Below are 19,862 nucleotides of genomic sequence, written 5' to 3'. Positions count from 1 at the left end.
TTTGTTGTAACTAGAGAAAGAGAGATCAGTTCTTATTGTAACTAGGACTAGATTCATAGATTGTTAGGAGCTGGAAGGGATCTTGTAGATAGATCATCAGGTCCAGCCCCTCTGCACTAGGCAGGAAAAGACAACTGGAGTCAAGTGACCACAGTGAGGTGACTGTCCAGACTCCTTTTGAAAATTTCCAGAATAGGTGACTGCACCACCGCTGGAGGGAGTTTATTCCACAGTCTGGACACCCTGGTTATGAAGGAGTTTTTCCTGGAATTGATCCTGATAAAGGCCTTCCAGAAGTTTGTATCCATTGGTCCTGGTCTTCCCCAGGGGTGCCCTAGTGAACAGCTGTTCACCGAGTTCTTGATGTACTCTCTTGATGTAACAATAAGCCGCTACCAAGTCCCCCTCAACCTTCTCTTCTGTAGGCTAAAGAGGCCCAAGTCCCTCAGCTTCTCCTTGTATGGCTTGTCTTGCAAGTCCCTCATCATACATGTGGCCTTTGGACCCTCTCAAGTTTTTCCACGTTATTGTTGAAGTGCAGCGCCCAAAACTGGATGCAGTACTCCAGCTGTGGTCTCACCAGTGTGGAGTACAGTCGGAGTATCACTTCCTTAGTTTTGCATGAGATGCAGCAGTTAATGGATGCCAGCGTGTTGTTTGCCCTGCTGACCACAGCATCGCACTGCCGGCTCATGTTTGTCCAATGGTTAATTACTACCCTGAGGTCCTTTTCAGCCGTAGTGCAAGTCAAATTGTCGCCATTGAGCCTGTAGGTATGTTGGGGATTGTTTGCCCCCAGATAGAGCACCTTACACTTCTGAGTGTTAAACTTCATCTGGTTCCAGTCCACCCAGCTCTTCAGCCTGTAGAGGTCCACCTGTATCTGCAGTATATCTTCTGGCGCGACAGCTGTCCCCCATAACTTGGTGTCATCAGCAAACTTGACCAGCGAGCTTTTCACCCCCACATCCAAATCATTGATAAAGATGTTGAAAAGCACGGGTCCACGTATGGACCCCTGAGAGATACCACTGGTCACATCTCTCCAGGATGACACAGCTCCATTCATGAGAACTCCCTGGGTCCTACCATGCAGCCAGTTTTCCACCCACTGAACTGTTGAGCAGTTAAGCCCACAGCCTTCCAATTTTTCCATAAGAATATTGTGGGATACTAAATCAAAAGCCTTTTGGAAGTCTAGGTATATAATGTTGACTTTTTCTCCCGTGTTCAGGTGGCGAGAGACCTGTTCGTAGAAGGAGATGAGATTAGTAAGACAAGACCTACCCATGACAAAGCCACACTGGCTGTTGTTCAGAATCTTACCCTCAACGAGCGTATTGCCCATAGATTCTTTAATGAGTTTTTTCAGGATTTTCCCTGGTATAAAAGTTAGGCTGATTGGCCTATAGTTGCTCAGGTCTTCCCTCTTCCCCTTCTTGATGATGGGCACAATGTTAGCCGTCTCCCAATTCTCAGGGACCTCCCCTGTGCACCACGATTTCTGAAAGAGTTGTGTCAGGGGTTCCGCAATGACCTCAGCCAGCTCCATCAGCACTCTTGGGTGAAGCCCATCTGATCCTGCTGACTTATAAACGTCTAGCTTTTCTAGCTGGTTTTGCACCTGCTCAGCATCCACAGTGGGAAGGCTATCATTCCCACCATGCCCCCGTGATCCGTATCTCGCTTGTCTTTCCCCTTGGTCCAGTGAAATAGTGAAACAAAGTGGGCATTCAGAAGTTCAGTTTTTTCCTGAATGTCCATTACCAGCTGTCCCAAGGTGTTAAGCAGGGGCCCCGTGCTTCTATTTGTTTTCCTTCTGCTCCCTACATACCTAAAGAAGGACTACTTATTGTCCTTGACTCCCTTGGCTAACTTAAATTCAGTCGCTGCCTTAGCTTTCCTAATCATTTCCCTACAAGTGTGGACCACTGTTATATAGTCCTCCTTGAGGACTGTCCCTAGCTTCCACCGCTGTACGCCTCTTTTCTTTTTCAAGAGGACCGCAATATCCCTATTAAGCCAGGAGCACTTGCCAGCCCTTCTGCTACCTTTCCTCTTCATGGGAACAGTTTTCTTTTGTGCTTCAAGTATCATGTCCTTGAGGAATGACCACTCTTCGTGCACCGCATTTACCTTCCATCCCTAATGCCGCGTTGCCTCCCCTACTAATGCCCTGAGCCTGTTGAAGTCAGCGTTTTTGAAGTCCAGGACTTCAGTCCTGCTAATTGATTTGTCAGCCTGGCAGCAGACAGTGAACCTGATGAGCTCATGGTCACTGTCACCCAGGCTACCGTCAATGTCCAAGCCACACACCAGATCATCTCCTTTGGCCAAGACCAAGTCTAAGAGAGCAGTACCTCTGGTTGACCCTTGCACTTCCTTGGTCAGAAAGAGCTCCTTGATTTACGTTTAAGAAGCTACATGACCAATCTGACCTAGCCAAGTGTTCCTCCCAGTCTATGTTGGGGTAATTGAAGTTGCCCATGACAACCAAGTCCCTTGTATGCACAGCCTCTGTCAGTTCTTGAGAGAACTCCAGGTCAAGCTCCTCCCCTTGGTTCAGACTACATTCAGATGAATTAGTACTAGGTCAGATGCAAATGGAAAGCATTCCATTTTGTAAAAGCTTAAATCTGTTATTTCATTTGCGTTACCACTGATTTTTTTTTTTCCTTGTGAAAGTCCAGTTTGGCTGCTACTGTTTTGCTTAATTACTTAAAATGCCTTTTAGCTCTGAAAAGCGACTGCATAAAAAGGGACCCTGTGGTGTGAGGGTTATAGAAAAGTGTTCTCTTTCGCTTCTGTGTCATTATTTAATCCATTTGCCAGCAAAAAATGGCTTTCTAACAGCCAACAGTACAAATTTCTCCTGGGATCTGCAGGTTGAGTAGAATGACTGTTGTCTCAGTCAACATCACTAGTAAGCCAGGTTTGCAGTCAGAAATGCAAATGGTGAAGGACTCAAATGAGATTCCAGCTTCCTTCCCCGAGGTCACTGGCTCTGCAAGCTGGCAAATACGTACTTCTGTCCAGAGAGTGTGGGGGAGCCAGACAACAGATCTGATTCTGTATCCACTAGAGAGCAGATCTATGGCATAAGAAGATGCTGCTTTTACACTTTCAACCTTTCTTGCTATCACTGTTCTCTTAGATGTCTGTTAGTATGTCATGTAAAAGGAGGATTCTGAGGTCCTGATCCTACGCCCCCTGAAATCAATGGAAAACTTCCCATTCTGTGTGGGTGTCTATATAGGGCTCCATGCTGTTACTTGAAGTGGTAATCTGAACTCAGTCAAGAGAAAATTAGATTCTACATGTTGTCATTGTTTCACTTGATGAAGACCATTCATTAAATACATATTATTAATTGTCTTTAGATTCATTCTGGTCTCAGAAAAAGAACTTAATCCACAAAATTATCAGCATAAAAAGGAGAAGCTTAATGTTCTACAGAAAGGTACTGGCGCATTATTCAGTCTGAATTCAGTCTTGGGTAACACTCCTGGGTAGAAAATACTTAGCTCAGGATGCATCTACATGCTCAATTAATGCACATGAATAAACTCTGGAGCTTACTGCTGTGGAGTTTATTGTTTTCAGGCACTGTGTCTTCATGTGCATCCAGGACCACAGCACACTGAGCTGGGTTGGAGTAGCCTTAGCTGGCAGGGCCTGCTAGCCTCGGGCTGTTCCCACCGGCTCAACGTGCTATGGAGGGGCTGGCAGGAGCACAAGGGTGCTTCAGTGTGGAGCTAGCCAGCAGGAAGGCCCTGCGTTGAAGCACCCTCATACCCCAGCCAGCCAGGACAGTCTATACATGCACTGCTGCGGAGTTTATTCCGGCCTAATAGGAGCGCATGTGTGATCACATTTACTGTGCAGCTAATTAGGCTACTGCATCTTGTGTAGATGCATCCTGTGTACCTTCCACCTTCTTTGAGCCCTTGCCTTGCTCCTGTCTGCTTCAACTTCATCAATTCCTGGTTTGGCAATATCTATCCTCAATCCCAGTATAGCTAAAAACTAATTCACTCTTCATTGGCTGTATCCATTGATGACAGTCCGCCTCCTGTTCAGAACTCATGATAGCAGAGGAGAGGTAAAATTTAATTGTTGTAATTGGTCTTGAATTCATTTTACCAAAACCAAAGCTTCCAGCTCCAGATCTCTAGGCTTAACTATATTCATTTCAGCCCATTCTCCATCAAAGACAATCTTGACTATTCCTTGGCCAGAGCTCTTATCTGTTCCATCATCTGTTCTTAACAAGGTAACACCTATACAATCTCCCCATGCCTCTGCTCTACAACCTCACACATGCTGGATCAGGTCCACCTGTCCAAGCCCTGATCTTGTACCCCAGCCAGATCCTGTACATGGGGCCATGCCATGGGGCTTGGAAATTTGGGGACACGGGAGCAGTGACAGCTAAATTCTGGACCTTTGTGGACCCCTGTGGACTGGACCATATGGTAATGTTGACTATATCTGGCCAACAGTCCAGGAGTTGAGCACTTTTTTTGAGTTACCAGGGACCTATTCCTCCCTCCATTCAGCTTCCTGCTGCTCCCTAAACTCCATGTCTGTCTACATGCCAGTTGTCTGATCCTGCATTTCCACTCAAGTGAAAAAAGTAAGCAGGATCAGCAGAGCTCACGTGTTTTGGGATAAGTTTATTTTTCTGTCATCTGTAGTCCTCTTCAACCTGTACCAGTCTTGTCTTTCATCAGTGGACAGTAGATTCTTCCCCCATAGTGCCCTTAGTGCATAGGATAGTCTCCCTACCTCTTTTTGTGCTTAACTGACTCATTGCTCATCGTCAAATCTTCCTTCAAAGCTCCTTGCTCCACCTTGGTCTGCCTCTTTCTCAGAAAGTACAAATAAAGCCTACAGTCCAGCTTTCCTAATTTCCTTCGGAGTAATCTGTATGTCAGAGTTCAGCATGGTAATGCTCTTCACAGTCTGTCTTACCAAAGCTCTTGTATGTTTGCTGTATTGTCACACTAGTGGCAGTGTTCTTGTTCTGTATTTGCATGTGTAGATTGTGCCCAGCAATGATACAGAAATTTTGGATGGCCAATGATAATATCCCAGTGTATTTGTAGGATACAAGGATACATTGCAGTGAGTGATTACAAAAAATAAGTCTCTTTCCTCAAGCCTGAATGTGAAGTTGAGCATAATATGTTAATAGTGTTCTTACTGAGTGTCTTGCACATTACTTTGGGTATTGATAGCTTTTGGAGCTGATTTACTAAGGAAAGTATGTGCATTTGAATTATCATGGAGGAATGGTGGGAGGAACACGGGGAAGCAATTAATAGAGTATCAAAAATGTCACTAGCTTAATATCTACAAAGGAAAATAAGTACTAGTTTAAAAGTAGCTTCAATAAAAGAAACTGACTTCCTTTGATTCAAAAGAAGACCTGTCTTATGAACAAGGATTTAAGCATGCCAGATGCTAAGCACTCTTGCCCCAGCAAAATATGCATCCATGTTCTTAGAAGTTTAAGTGTGTGAGTAATCCCATTATTAAACATTAGGGAAGTGCTTTGCTGATCATGGGCCAGAGGGACTTTCCAATATGTCATGATTTTTGTATGTTGAGCATACATCGGGGAAAGGACATCAAAAAATCTCTTAAGATTGTGGAAAGCCATATCTACCCGGTTAGAACCGAAGACTGAGATACGGAGATTAAAGGGAAATGGATTCTGTATAAACATTTCCAAAGTGAGTTGGGCCCTTGGAATCTGAGTTGCATTTGGCTGCTGAGGGCCAGATTTACAAAGATAGAGTAGGCACTTACTAGGATGCAGAACAGGTGGCTTCAGTGAGAGTTTGATGCTTTCATAAATTCTGTAACTGAAAAGTAAGTGTGGCTCTAACTGCCTACATAACCTTTTTTTAAAAAGGGGCATAAGTTCGAAAGTCACTGAGCTGGCATTTGAAAATGTGATCACTAATTTCAGTTTCAGACATGGGTTCTCTTGTGCACCTCAGCTGCCTCCTAAGCAAAAGGAAGAGACTTTTTGCTAAGTCTTTTGGAAAGCTTTGTCTGTCACACCCAACACTATGCAGAGTATTCATGTTTTCTGTGATTTTTTTTCCTCAAAATATTGTAATTCAAGAAGAAATAAGCATTGTTTGAGGGGGAAAAAATTGGACAAAAACAAGGGGGAAATGCAGACTAGATAAGACCTCAATCTTGTAAAACAGTGAGTACATACTTAACTCTTTGCACTGAACTGCCTTTTCAAACACCTTGCCATTACACTTCTAGCAGTATAGTTGTAGATATACAGAGCTTTAGCATAGCCAGAGCTTTGGCAACCTTTAGCATATTTGTATCTATGGAACCAGGTTCAGAAAAGCTGAAGATGGCTTGCCTTATCTGCTAAGTAAAGGCTGCATTCCTAAGTCAAGGGGCATTCAGCCCAGCAGAGATACTGCTGACATTCCTGGGGCAGGTAGTCAGGGAAAAGGTTAGCTTTATTTTCTGTCACTGCTCCGTTGTATCCTGTAGGTGACCTGTACCCAGGATAATCTTTGCCCCAGTTCAGTTTCCACTTGGATTCCTTCTGTGGTATTGCAGCCTCATCCGTTATACAGGGTGTTGGGATTTTTGCCAAAGTTTATTCTAGGCTATGCACAAAGTGCCCTTCTCATCAGTTTCTTAAAGTCATAACAGTACTTCCAGTTTTTGTCCCTGGCACTCCAAACTCTTCCCCTCCTTGCCTTAACAAAGACCCACTATGTTGGATCCTGAAATATCATTCCATATACATGCTGTAGTTCAGTTGTCAGTGACCTATGGCCCACAGGCTAGATCTGGCCTGCAGAATCATTGGAAGTGGGGGTTTCAGTGACTGGGGGCTTAATCCGCACCACCATACACTTCCCTGTGCTGCAGCAGGGCAGCGCAGAGAAATGGTGACAGAGACAAGTGGGCAGCAGCCAGGTCCTAGCTTTGGGGCTGCATTTGACACAGACTTGGTCATTCCAACCACCTCTGTTGTAGACCTCTGTACTCTAGCCCAGGAAGCACTGCTCTGCTCTGCTCTAGGTTAGAATGGATACTTTTCAATAGGAAGCAGCAGGTACTTACTGGTTCACCTCCAATCTTTTACTAATACGGTTGTCCAAAGAGATTGGAGCACAAAAGCCACATTCCCAAAACCACTTTGTTACTTTATCACAGTTTAGTCTGGAAATTTCAGTCTGTCCCAGAGCATTTAGACTAGTGTTGCTGATATAGATATAGATAATATAATTTTTCCCCCCTCCCACATATATGAAGGCCACTTCTGACTGTTTTGATCTCATTTGAGACCAGCAAGTAACACAGAGGAATTTTGTGTTCAGGATTTGTGTTAAGGTTAAATTTGGATGAATTGTTTCATTCCTGCTGAGTGTAGATCTGCCATGTCCAAGTGGTTGGGAATCCAAGTGTTAATTCTTTAGTCTTGGATGATCTTTTCCATAGTAGAAATAAGCACTGGTAACCTACATATTTTTGTAGTTTTTCTTATTGCATTTCCTTTCCTGCTTCACTGTCCTTCCATTTTGCCGTTTTCATTGTTATACAATTAGGCTGTGGTTAAAAAGGTAATATAATAAGGAAGCGCATGTTTCTTTTACAGTTTTTTACCAGTCCCCTTGTGTCTAACGATCAAGTTTGGATAAAATACTGGGGCCATGAGTCAGGTGTGCCAAGCCATCTCTCTCTTTCCCCTGGCTTCTAAATAAAGTTTGGGAATTGTCTTCCAGCTAAGCCAGTTTCTCATCTAGTATAACAAGCCAGTCTGACTTGTGCAGGGTTCTGCTAGTCTTATTCAAAGTCCTTCAACACTGTTAAACACAGTTTCATCCGGTATTGTACATGGGGTTGAGACCACAGAACTGAGTTCACTTTTCCATGTGCTAAACCCTGCTGACATGCATGGTTCCATTGATCTATGGTAGGGTTGTCAAACTCACTCTGTGTCCCAGGTTGGATCCAGACTGTGCTGTCTTCTCCCAGGCTACATCTGGTATGGGATAGCTGCAGTGGGATCAGAGGGATCAGTATTTGGATCAGGGGGACCACTAAAATCAGTGGCAATTCTAGTGGGACAGGAGGATTTGGCAGGAGTGGCTACAGCTGCAGCGAGGCTAGCAGCAGGACCAGAAGTGGCAATGACTGGACCAGAGGGGCCCAGTGGTAAGGTAGACCGCTTCAGGTGGAGCAGGGCTGTATCAACGCAGCCCTTGTTTGCCCTCCTGCTGCCAATGACCATGTCAACAGGGACCCCTGGGCCCTGGGTTCTGTGGGAGGCCCTCCCCTCCTAGCCATGCCCCCAATTTCTGGTAGCCCAGCTTGCCAGATCCAACTCATGGGTGGATGTTTGACACCCCTAATCTAAGAGCTACTTGCTTCTGTAAAGCTAGGTACAGAAGTGTTTGCAGGCCTCTAGGATTCACCACTTCATGCTTCGATAAACATTATCCTAAACCAACTATTAATTTTTACAGAATGCGTCCAGGTAGGATTGCTTAGTACAAAGATGCTTTTTAAAATAATACTATAGGAAAATACAGTTTTGGCCTCATCAATGCCAGGCAGTCCAACCACAACCCCATGTCATTGCAGAGAGCACTGTATGAACAGATCCATGCATTTCCACCAAACATGGTGGTGGGGTGATCTGTGAAGAGCATGCAGGCAACTTGCAAGACCAAGGACCCAGGTTGAAGCCTTGTTGTGCTTAGGTCACTGTTAAAACATGGATTTTTTTTCCACCTTGAGCTGAGTGAAGGGGCTGCGACGGAGTAAACACCTAGGCCTCTCATGAAACTGCCTTTCACGTGAGACCTTGCCATTACGTCTCAAGCCATCTGGAAATGAGCTGTTATGTACTTCCCTGTTGCAGCAGCTATAAAAGAGACTTGGGAATGAAAAGGAAGAATTTCTGAAGAGCAGCATTCCCCCGCCCCATCCTTTCCACCAGAGGCAACATGGCAGGAATATTTGCACGAGATCATAGAGAAAGTGCGTGTGTTTTTGTTTGCCTTTGCTCACAAAGCCTTTCTGAAACCCTCAGCTCTTGTGTGCGTGTGTGTGTAAGTATCATCTATGTTAACAGTCCAACATGTGTGATAGTCATGGGTATTTCGCCTCTCAGCTGCTGCAAGTTAGCCAGAATGCTTTTTCTGTGGAGGGTGCAGTGGCCCTGATAAGTGTTATCAGTTTTACACTTCAAAGAGAAAAGTCACAGTGGGGGAAACGAGTGCCTAATTTATACAAAATGAACTATTTTAACCAGGTGATCTTACAACACCTTCAGCTTTCCTGTGAAATATGAATTTTCATTTCTATCTAGGAGAAATTTTACAATCTTTGTATTCTCTTATGCCTGAGGAAGGGCAGGCGTGCCCAAAAGCTTGCAAATAATTTTTTGGGGGGGGAAATATCTAGTTGGTCTAATAAAAGATATCACTTCTGCCATGAGTTCTGATTCTTTTTGCCTGTAGACCAGTATGGCTACAACCTGTATCCCTGAAGCAGTGGGGGGGTGGGGAAGGAAGAAACCACCCAGATGCATAGTTGCTTGAAAAGTCTGGCTGAAGTGTCTTTTAAGAGTGTGGATCAAAATCCCTAATGGCCACTCTTCATCAGTCAGGTTGTAGAAGTAGATCTAGAGACAAGGAGGGTGAAAGAGAGATGTATATATGAGCCTAGCTACCAACCCTTAAATCCCACAGGAAATCTAAAGAGGGGACTTCCCTTTCAGTGAAAAATCCCAGGTAGGATTTAGCACACAGCAGCATAATCAGCTTAGCTGGCTGAATATCTTGGTATTAAAGCCAAATTACTGTGTGTTATCTGTAAGTTACATCCATGGTCACTGGTGCTTCCTCTTTTAGATCTGACTGTTATATGCAGTAGTTAATCTGCTTCTTTCCCTCTTTGGTCTCCCCACACAGAGATTTTAACAGCATACCTCTGGTGTACAGAGGCCAGCTGCTTCAAAGCTAGCAGCTTATGTGCTTTTATCAGAACTAAGAGCCACACACCCATGGGCCTGAAACCTTTTAATGAGATAGGATGCAGCAGGGTGAATGAAGTTCCTGTTGCCGTTACAGGTATCTTTGCACTCAAGTTTGTGCTTCACTCTATCATCTGCTCATAAAACAATAAATAAAAAAAAATAGCGATGTGTCCCAGTGAACTGAAACAGAAGGCAAAAAGAGTGGGGACTTTCTGAGTAAAGACTTGTGAGCCTGGCTTTCCCGTTGGCTGCATGACAAAGGGAAGGGTGGTCAAGGAAGCGAGCAGGTCAGCATCAGGCAGTGTTTTGCTGTTTCTGAGAGAACAACAGTCTTCTGTGTTCACCTCATCCCTTCAACATTGTGCTTTTAGTTAGTCCCATGTGAAGGTGCTTCCCACATCTTAGTCATAATAGCATAGTCCCAGCTTCATCTGGGAAGCCCCTGCTGTAAGTCAGCAGTTTGTGTTCTTAACTGCAACTGAAACATAAGGAAAAGTATTGGGGAGGTTGTTCCAGCCTATACCTCTGAAATCAACCCAGTTGTGCCACATGGTATCAGTCTCTGCTGTAGGTTTCAACTAATCTGTAGGCAATAATGAATTACCTGATAAGTACTTCAGCTTTTTCTAGTCTTCAAACTTCAGTGTATTTCCTGGTAGTGAGCAGACTTCATGGTAGTGAGCAGACTTTACAAGCAAGAATTGAGGAGCTACTTTAGTGAAAGATCTCATGGAATTTTTAGTACATAAGAGGTTACAACATGTGTTCCCTCTCAAAGCAGAAATTCTTTGAAAATGTCAATATTAATTCTGTTAAAATAGGGCTGACTTAGAATTGTCCCTAAATTTTTGTTGGGATATGCTGTTTTCTTTCAGTGTTCAGTGTCTTATATTGTTTTCTTTTTGAGCATATGGTCTAAATCACCCTGTAGCTTTTTTTTTTTTCTTTTAATGGGTTTTTGGTTGGGTTTTTTTTGCTTCTAAATTATTTTTTTAAAGGTAAAATTACTCTCTACTAAAATTATTCTCTAATAAGGGGAGGGGAGGGGAAGTATGGCTCAGATGTAGAGAGCAGAGTGGATTGAGGACTAAATCACGAACTTCTGACTTATTTGTGACCGGCTCAGAAAGTATCTACCCTGCATAGGACAGTGCTATGTAGAGAGATCCAGTCGAGAAATCATAAAGTTGCATTTATCTGCAGTTCCCCTCTCTGCAAAGAAGGGATTATACTTATCCATCTCAGGGGCATGTTTGGGATTTGCACTTTACTCTGAGTGTAAGAACTACCCTGCCTGCCATGTTATGTTATCATTGCAGTAGATGCAGACCAGGAGGAGGGGAGCCAGGGAATAGGCTCCTTTCCTTGCCAAGAAAAGGCTTTCCTTGCCAGGGAAAAGGCTCCTTTCCTTGCCAAGGTGTGTGGAGCACTTGCTCCCTTCCTCCCATAGAGTGAGAGGTGACGGTGACAGTGAGCAGCAGCCACCTCTCTCCCTTCCTCTTCCCCAAACCAAGCAGTCCCTTGTTTCAGGAAGCGGTTAAAGGCTTTGTTAACCCCTGCAAGCTTCCCCTTGCTGCCCCTGTCGCACAGCGAAGCAGCAGGGTGGTGATTTAAAGCTGGTGGTTGGGAGCAGGGCTTGAGGAAAGCTTCTCTGACCCTTCTTCTGGCTCCCGCTTGCCTCCCCACCACCCAGCTGGGCCTTGGGAGTCAAGGGGAGCCAGGTGCTGGACTGGGAAAAGCCCCCCCACACCCAGCTTCTGCTCCCTCCAGCTTTAAATTGCCACCCCCATCACTCAGCTGAGTAGCAGAGGAGCAAATGGAAGCCAGAAGAGCTGGGCATACGGAAGCTTTCCCCAACCTGGCTCCCAGCTCCTTCAGCTTCTGCTTCCAGCCTGCACTGACCCAGCACAGAGCAGTGAGGCCTGCTGCTGTACTCCTGAGCCTGGCCACGTGGGTAAAATGCCCCTGCCTCACTCCAGACTGCTGTGGGTCAGCCCAGAGCAGCACAGGATGAGCTTCTTTGAGAGGGAACACATGCTTTGAGAGGGAATTGCTGCTTTGAAAGGGAACACATGTTGTGACCTCTTATGTGTTAAATGCCATGAGATCTTTCACCAAAGTAGCTCCTCAGTTCTTGCTTGTGAAGTCTGCTCTGAGAACTACCATGAAGTTTGAAGACTAGAAAAAGTTGTGTTGGGAAGTACTTGTCAGGTAATTTATTATTGCCTGCAGATTAGTTGACGCCTTGCCACAGCACCTAAGTTCTCCAACCATTAGGTTGGAACAATAGTTCTTAAGCTTTTTAGACTTGAGCAGGGGTATCCAACCTTTTTGAATGTGGGGCCGGATTACGAACTTTTTATCACCCAGTGGGCTGGAGAGCCATATTCAAAGACCTCACAGGAAGTGGTATCATATCAGGAAGTGATGTCACGTGAGCTTTGACACCAGTGAAGTTGCAGGAAGTGACAATGAAATGGGTCTGGAAATGTGGTTTAAAATCCTAAATAAAAACAATATAAAAGCAAGAATGAAATAATACCAAACACTTGGTTAAAATAAACGCTTTTGCTTGTACTCACTTCTCAATGAATGAAAGAAGCATAATGCAAGTCGACAGATCAAATGTGGAAAAGATATCAGCCAGAGTGGAAACTAATCAAAGCAACAAAATATGGGCATTTTTGAGTATTATCTTCAAGAAGATTTACTCTGATTGAATTAACAACTTGTTAGTAACACATCTTTAGCAAGTAGTAACAAGTTGAACCCCTAATCCCGCACAAAGACAAACAGAAGCAAACACAATCCAAACGTTGGACAGTATTTTTACAGACCTAGTGCCATGCCTGGGTTGGCATGGTGCTGCAAGAGCCGCTTGGCTACAACCAGGTTGACCTGGTGCTAGAGAAGCCGTGGGGCCAGGCCGGGGTTGACCTGGGGCTCGCCTGGCCTGCCGGTGCCATGCCCAGGTTAACATGGTGCTGCAGGACCCACCTGGGCAGAAGCAGGCTTGCACCAGCCAGGAAAAGCAGTATGCAAATGAAGCCAGCTTCCCATGTGCTGCTGAGGATGGGAGGAGGCTGGCCAGGTCTGCACTGGCCAGCAGAAGCAGCAACAGAGCCATGTGGTACTCGGGACTGACTGAGGCTCGTCCTGTCCCGAGCGGCACACGGCTCCACCGCCGCTTCTACTGGCCGCTGCAGATCTGGCTGGTTTCCTTCTGTCCCCAGCAGCACATGAGAAATGGACCCGTTAGGGCCTTGCGCACGAGTGGCTGGGCCTGGAGAGCCACAGCGCTGGGGGGGAGACTAGCTGGGGAAGAAGGCACCGCCTTGCTGTGGGGCTGGCTTGAGGCGCATAAGTGAGGAGGCAGGCATGGGCCAGCAGTGCCAGCGGCTGCTGCTTGGCCTCCTGCACGGGGCCACTCTGGCAGTGCAGGGCTCAGGCTTGTGTCAGGGCGGGGAGACGGGAGCAGGAGCATGGGCGCTCCCGGATGCGCGTCCTCTACCCCAGCGACCGGTGTGTCCCGGGCCCACGAGTGCTCCTCCACCACCCGGCAGCAAAGTTCTCCCATGAAGGGTCCGTCCTGCACCTGCCCTGAGCCTGTTTTACCAGTTGCGGCCGCCGGGGCAGGCACCAGCTCCTCAGGGTGGACGGGCGGGCAGGGCCGCTCAGCAGCCGCAGCCAGCACCGCCCCCGGCCAGGGAGGGGTTCAGCCCTGCGAGGGACCCGGCCAGGCCGTGCTGCGCTGACGCAGTGCGTGTGGGAACCTTGTCCCTTCAGCAGCTATTAAGAAGCTGCTGAGGGGCTGGGGGAAGGACAAGGGGTGGGAATGAAAGTAAACAGTGTTTACTTTTGTTTCCCACCACAGGCCACAGAAAATGCTTTGGTGGGCCACATGTTGGACAAGCCTGGATTTGAGGCACCCTTCAGTGGACTCTAGGCACCCCTCCATAACTTGTGTAAATTGAGTGGCACCCAGGTTCAAAGACTAATTTATATACAACAGTATTTACCTCCTGTTACAGGTGCTAGGCAGTATAGGGGTGGGGATCATCCAGGCAGGAACAAGCTTGGTTTATCTGCCTATCTCCTCACACCTTGCAGTATCTTTTAAAGGATCTGGTGGCACCCCTGGGTGCCCTGCCACCCTGGTTGAGTATCAGTGGGCTCGAGGAACATCTGTACAGACCAGCTTCCAAGCTGACTTTTTGCCAGAAGAAATTACATCCAATAGAAATGAACCACTTTCTAAGATAAACGTATCTGTGGGCTGTTTTTTATCATTCCTTTTGACTTCTGAGCACTGCCTGGCCAGTCTTTTTATGGTGTCTAAAACATTAGATGAAATCCTGGCACCACTGAAGTCTGTGTTGGTGCTTACTATTTTCTTTTGAAAATCGTGGACTTGAATTGCAAAGGAAATCTTTAAGATGATTTCATGACTACTTTCTACAAACAAGAGTGATAGGTTCAGTTTATAATCTTTCTGTGACTCGTACCCTGCAGCCCAACTAGTGAATGTTTTAAGTGTCATGTACAGATGGATGCAAATGTAGGAGTGCTGTGCAGTTAGCTATTTGGAGTGCGCTCTGTTGAACTTTGTAATTTTGACTGACTTGTCTCATTTCAGCCATACTCTCAGAAGACAAAAACTCCAGTGAGCCTACATGGAAGAATAAAAATTCTATATCTACCCTAAGCACTCCGGAGCCAGCAGTGATGCATGAACCCTTAGTTGGCAGCCAGAAAAGGAAAGCAAGGAAAACTAAGATCACGCATCTGGTTCGAACAGCAGACGGTCGGGTGTCACCAGCAGGAGGGGTGCTAGGTATGGAATTAAAGTTTTTAAATTATGCAAAATACAGGTTGTTGTGGACAGGTCTGGGATGTAGCAAGCTACTTAGAAAAGCTTGCAACTGAGACTGGTGGTAAGTGTTCAGTGGAAAGACAGTTATGTAAAAATGCAAATACCATCAATGTTGTATTTCCAGGGAAATTGTTAAACTCAAAATAGGCAGTTTTCTGTTGGATGAAATCTTACGATGCTTAAAATTGTGCAAGTCTCTCTCAATGTTTTTGTGTGAGAGACGGAGGATGTGGGAAAACAGTTATCTTTTAAAATGTAATTGTTTCCAGCTAGTAAAGAAACAATCCTTTACCTATAAAGCAGGTACAGTTAAAGGACAAAAAATTGGGCTCTGAAACATAATCACTAGGTAAATCAGTAGTAGGGCTAGAACTTAGGACCTTTTCATCTAAAAGTAAGAGTTTCTTATTGTCCAAGGTAAAAGACTGACTTCTGTTAGCCAGGTATAGACTTGTGAGCCTCCAGCCATTACCGGGGTCAGAGAACATCACTGATTAAACTGGGATTGACATAGGAAGTGTAGGAAGTCTCAGTTCATGGTAAAGCTCCTGATAAAGTGCTGCTCCAGATATAGTTGCAGCTGCTCAGAACTTTGCTGACTTACGGCACTTGTACACGTGACAAGGGTCTAGTCCCCTAAATTGAAACAGTGGATGTTTAACTAAATTAAAAACCCAGCGTTTTTTAATTTAGGGGCTTCTGTCACTGTTACAGCAAGGGGCTTGATCCTTCTTTTTTCCATGGAGCCTGCCCGCAGCTGGGGGGGTAAGCTGCCTGCAGGCTGAGGGACAACCCTGGTCCTTTCCTCTGGCAGCGGTGCTGCTAGTGGACAGAGCTGAGCAGAAATATTCACATTGAAAACAGCTTGGGCTCAGGGAACAGTTGGGTCAGGCTAGGTGCTGCCTCTGAGCTGGGGCAGCACCTGTCCACTAGCCACCCACACAGGCTGCAGTTGTGGCAGAGTGAAGGGCCAAGGTGCCCCGCAGCTCAGGCCCTGGCAGCAGTTTGCCCCCTGGCCACAGGAGAGACAAGCAGGGGCCCAATGCTCTTTTTGCAGAGCCTGCTCACCTCTCCCACAGCGACGGGGGTGAACTGCCAGAACGCCCTGAGCTAGTCTTTCCCTCTATGGTGGCTGTGCCTCCCAGGGATGCCTCGGCAAGCAGCTAACAGGTGGGTGCTGCCCCATCTTGGAAGCAGCACCCAACCCAATTGGCTGAGGCAGTCCCCACCTACTAGCAGCCCACCTGGGTAGCCTCAGAGGGCACCACACTGCTGCAGGGTGAAGGACCAGGGCCCCCACAGCCCAGGGGCCACTTGGCTTGCCAGCAGCTTGCTCCCTGCCATGGGACACATGAGCAGGCTTCACCGGAGGGGGGAAAAATGGATCTGGCCCCTCGTCACTTCTCCGGCCCTGGGGGGAGTGAGCTGTCAAAAGGCTGAAAAGTTACAAATAGCTACATTGCAAACTAAAATGCATGCAGCTTGGCTTAGTTTGCAGTGCAACAAACTCCTTTAGATCACAAAGAAACCCAGTACATATACAGTGTAATACAATTAAACCACAAAAATGGGCAATTTTCATTGTGTATAAGAGCCCTTGCTTTCTTGCCTTTTTTACCTGTTTATCTTCTCTTATTTCAGAAGAAAAACCAAAGGAGCTACTACAGGGTAGTCTCCAGAAAGTGTCAAGTGTAGAGACGGATTGCAACAGTGAATGCTCGAGAAACACAGAAGCAAAAGAAACTCATAGTATTACACAGGACATGCCAGCTGTGTCTGCATTCTTTAGTCTTGCTGCTCTGGCAGAAGTAGCAGCAATGGAAAATGTACACAGGTCAGTATAAGTGGCATTCCCTTATTTATTTAAAAAGATTGTAGCCTTCTTGAACTTGAACTGCACAACATCTGAATTAAATGACATTTGTTTCTTTCGAGAGTTCTTTCTGATCAAGTGTGTCCTAGTACTGGCTTAGTAGGTTTAAGTATACATTGGCTTTATTTATCAGTTATCTTTTATGATAAAGTCAGTAAAATGATGCTGCCTGTTAAAGATGCCTACTAATTCTGTTGTTTAGCCTGATTACAGAGTTCTTTTCAGTCCCACTGACAAAGTTTCTAGAAGACTGGTTTTTCCCATCTATCATCTCAGAGTGAAGCAGGTTTAAACTGTCATAGTATGCAGAAACTGCACATCTCTGGGATTTGAGGGAGAGAGGGAAGCAGGTAGCTAGACAGGCAGACAAAACTTTGAAGGCCAAATCCTCAAGCCAACTCTGGATGAACACTGCATTTTTTTCTTTAAACTCTCATGCTATTGCTCAGTAGGAGGTAAAGTATCTGCAAAATCTCATATAGCTGAAGCATTCTAAGAAAGCCTGCTAAGTCTTGGCTGCTGCTTTTGCTCCCAGAGTAAACTGTTCACAGAATCGTTCAGATCTTCTCATGCTCATTTCAGAGCAATGCTGTGAGAGAACATAGCCAGCCAGCAGTGAGGTCTTTTTTTGTTGTAGTTGCTTCAGGTTACTATTTGAGGTAAGCTCAGGTCCTTCCTGGCAGCAGCTGACAATCAGTGAAGGAGCACTGGGTTTGTTTAAGAATGGTATTGCCTCCCTTCACATGAGGTTGAGAGACAGACTGCTTAAGAACTTCTTGTTGAGGCAGAAGCTCAAGAAACCACTTCACCATGTTGACAGCCTCACTGACTCTTGACCTTTGTAGCCAAGCCACGATTCAGCTTCTCAGTAAAAATGGCTTGAATATTCAGGGCTGTGTGAGAGCCATCACAGCCACACAAACAAAATGTTAGGTAAAGCCTTTTCAGAATCGTAGCTCCCTTCTGCAGAAGCCATTTGCTTTTTAAAAGACTGTTTTGGAAGAGAAATGCCTTCACACCTTTTTCATTGTAGCTTGCCTTCTGGTGCTTGCAGAAAACCATATGGGTAAGAGAGCAAAGTTGTGAACCCACATCTTCCTCATCTGGTCACCAGATTATATATATAATTTCACATATTATGTAATATCAAGGACCAAGACCTAGAGAAATGCAGTGCCTGATTCTGTTCTTTATTACAGCCCCCAAGTGGCATACCATCTCTGTCCCTGCCCAATTTTTTGCTCTGCTTTTTGCTCTCAGCCATGTGCTCCTGATGTGGTTTTCTGCTCTGCTTTCTGCTCTTTCTGCTACTGTGCTGCCTGCCCCCTTTCTAATCTCCCACATGCCCCACACAGGTTACTATCTAGTGCCTATGCCACTTGCGGCACCCATGCTGCAGGTTGGCCACCTCTGGTCTAGACAGTATCACCAGTTTCAGTTTAAAATACGGATTTATGTTGGGGGAGGAGGGAGAGCAAGGGTTTGCTTTAGCTTGTTCATTCTCCTCACTTCTCCTTGTTCTCAATCCCCTTTTTCTCCTGTTGCAGTGCCCGTGTGAAACAAATCTGGGAGCCTTTCTCTTTTGGCAGTTTTTCTAATACAAACCCAATTTATTTCGCCTCTCCTTCCAGTAGTAGTAGCTCATGGTTTCAAAAATACACAGGCACATGTCCAGCTACTGCTGCAAACTTGAATTTCCAGTCACCTATCCAAACAGGGCCTCAGGACTCCTTCCGAATACAGTCTTGGCAAATATCTCTTGCAGAACTAAAAAAAATCAAAACATAAATTTGAATCTGATGTCCCTAACTTAGTCTTCATGGTGCCCTGCCAATATCAGCTGCTGTTACTTTGTCCTGCAGATAAATGCAGTGCTAGAAGGTTGCTCTGTTTAGCTTGCTTTGTTTCGTTGCCTGTATTTAATTATTAATTATTTTTACAGAGCCCCAGGGACTGTAGAAAACAAATGCTGTTCTACTCTCATTAGAGTTTGGCTGAAATCTGCAACCTTGTTTTCAGTATGAATATTTCTGTTCAGCTCTAGTTACCCAGAGCACGACATCATTAAATGCAGTACAAACTGGTTAATTCGTCACTCCAAGGGGATTAGTAATGAAAATACATCCATGAATGACTAATTATCAGCAGTTAACGATTTTAACTTTTTGCAGGATGTATTTTTCATGCTACATTGAGACACAGTGGGTGCATCTACACGTGATGCTATGGTGCCACAGCGTCAGTGGTTACAAACCGTGACTCTAAGGCTATGTTGCCCTAGCAACAAGCTACCTCGCTATAGTGCGTTGCTACAGCGACATAGCTGCTAAAAATAACTGTGCGTCATTGGGATGGCACAGTAATGGCTGTTACTGCACCATCATTTAGTATTTCCTAAAGTAAGTACTAAATGATATGCGCTCGGGGGGGGGCTCATGTAGACATGTCCAGTAAAAAAAATAAATAAATAACTTTATGACACTTTATCGTGAAAGAAAAAATGTGTTACAAAAAGTATACCAAGTGTGGATACTCCCACTTGCTAGCTGAGAACTGAATAATTATACAGATAAACACATAATATACAGTTTCTTACCACAAAAACAGTGATTTTGAGGAAGTGAAATAATCAAAGAGTTTTGCTTTGCACTCTCACGGGCATTTACTGTCAGAACAAAAGATATTTCTACATAATGGAATGGTGGATTATCTATGTCTTATTGAGCCAAGAAAAGCTGTAGAGCGGCTGTGCTCTTCAAGAATTGGCTGGCTTGAGAGGTGCTACGCAGGACTTGTTTTAAGCTGGCTAATAATCAGGAGCAAAATCCATTGTGGTTTAATATATAGGTTCATTTAAAAATGATTTATTACAGTTTAACAGATGATAAATTTACTAATATAGTTGGTATATGAATCAGTAAGACTCTGGCAGGGATTCAGTGCACCCACTAGTAGGCCCAAACGTGAGTTATCCCAGTGACTGAGGCTGTGTATAGATGAAATGAGGGGCATGTATGCATGACACTTTAAAGCAAGCTAAATGCTTTTGCACCGCTTTAATGGTGTTGGTGTTTGCCTGC

At 45.2% G+C, this 19,862-nt stretch overlaps 1 protein-coding gene across 11 annotated transcripts in view; it reads left to right on the top strand.

The window, feature by feature from the left end:
• The window catches only part of BBX (BBX high mobility group box domain containing), a 198,007-nt gene that overhangs the window by 166,052 nt on the left and 12,093 nt on the right, over positions 1-19,862 (top strand). For all 11 annotated transcript variants that reach the window (XM_090058208.1, XM_090058178.1, XM_090058199.1 and 8 more), the window contains 2 exons: positions 14,673-14,870; positions 16,551-16,743. In XM_090058208.1, coding sequence (XP_089914334.1) covers positions 14,673-14,870; positions 16,551-16,743 — 391 coding nt within the window. The remainder of the gene's footprint in view (positions 1-14,672; positions 14,871-16,550; positions 16,744-19,862) is intronic.

This window comes from Crocodylus siamensis, chromosome 1 (genome assembly GCF_052110815.1).
Source record: "Crocodylus siamensis isolate JL-2025a chromosome 1, ASM5211081v1, whole genome shotgun sequence".
Taxonomy (NCBI): Eukaryota; Metazoa; Chordata; order Crocodylia; family Crocodylidae; genus Crocodylus; species Crocodylus siamensis.
The sequence above is the reverse complement of the archived record's forward strand: the minus strand, read 5'-3'. Positions and strand labels throughout refer to the sequence as shown.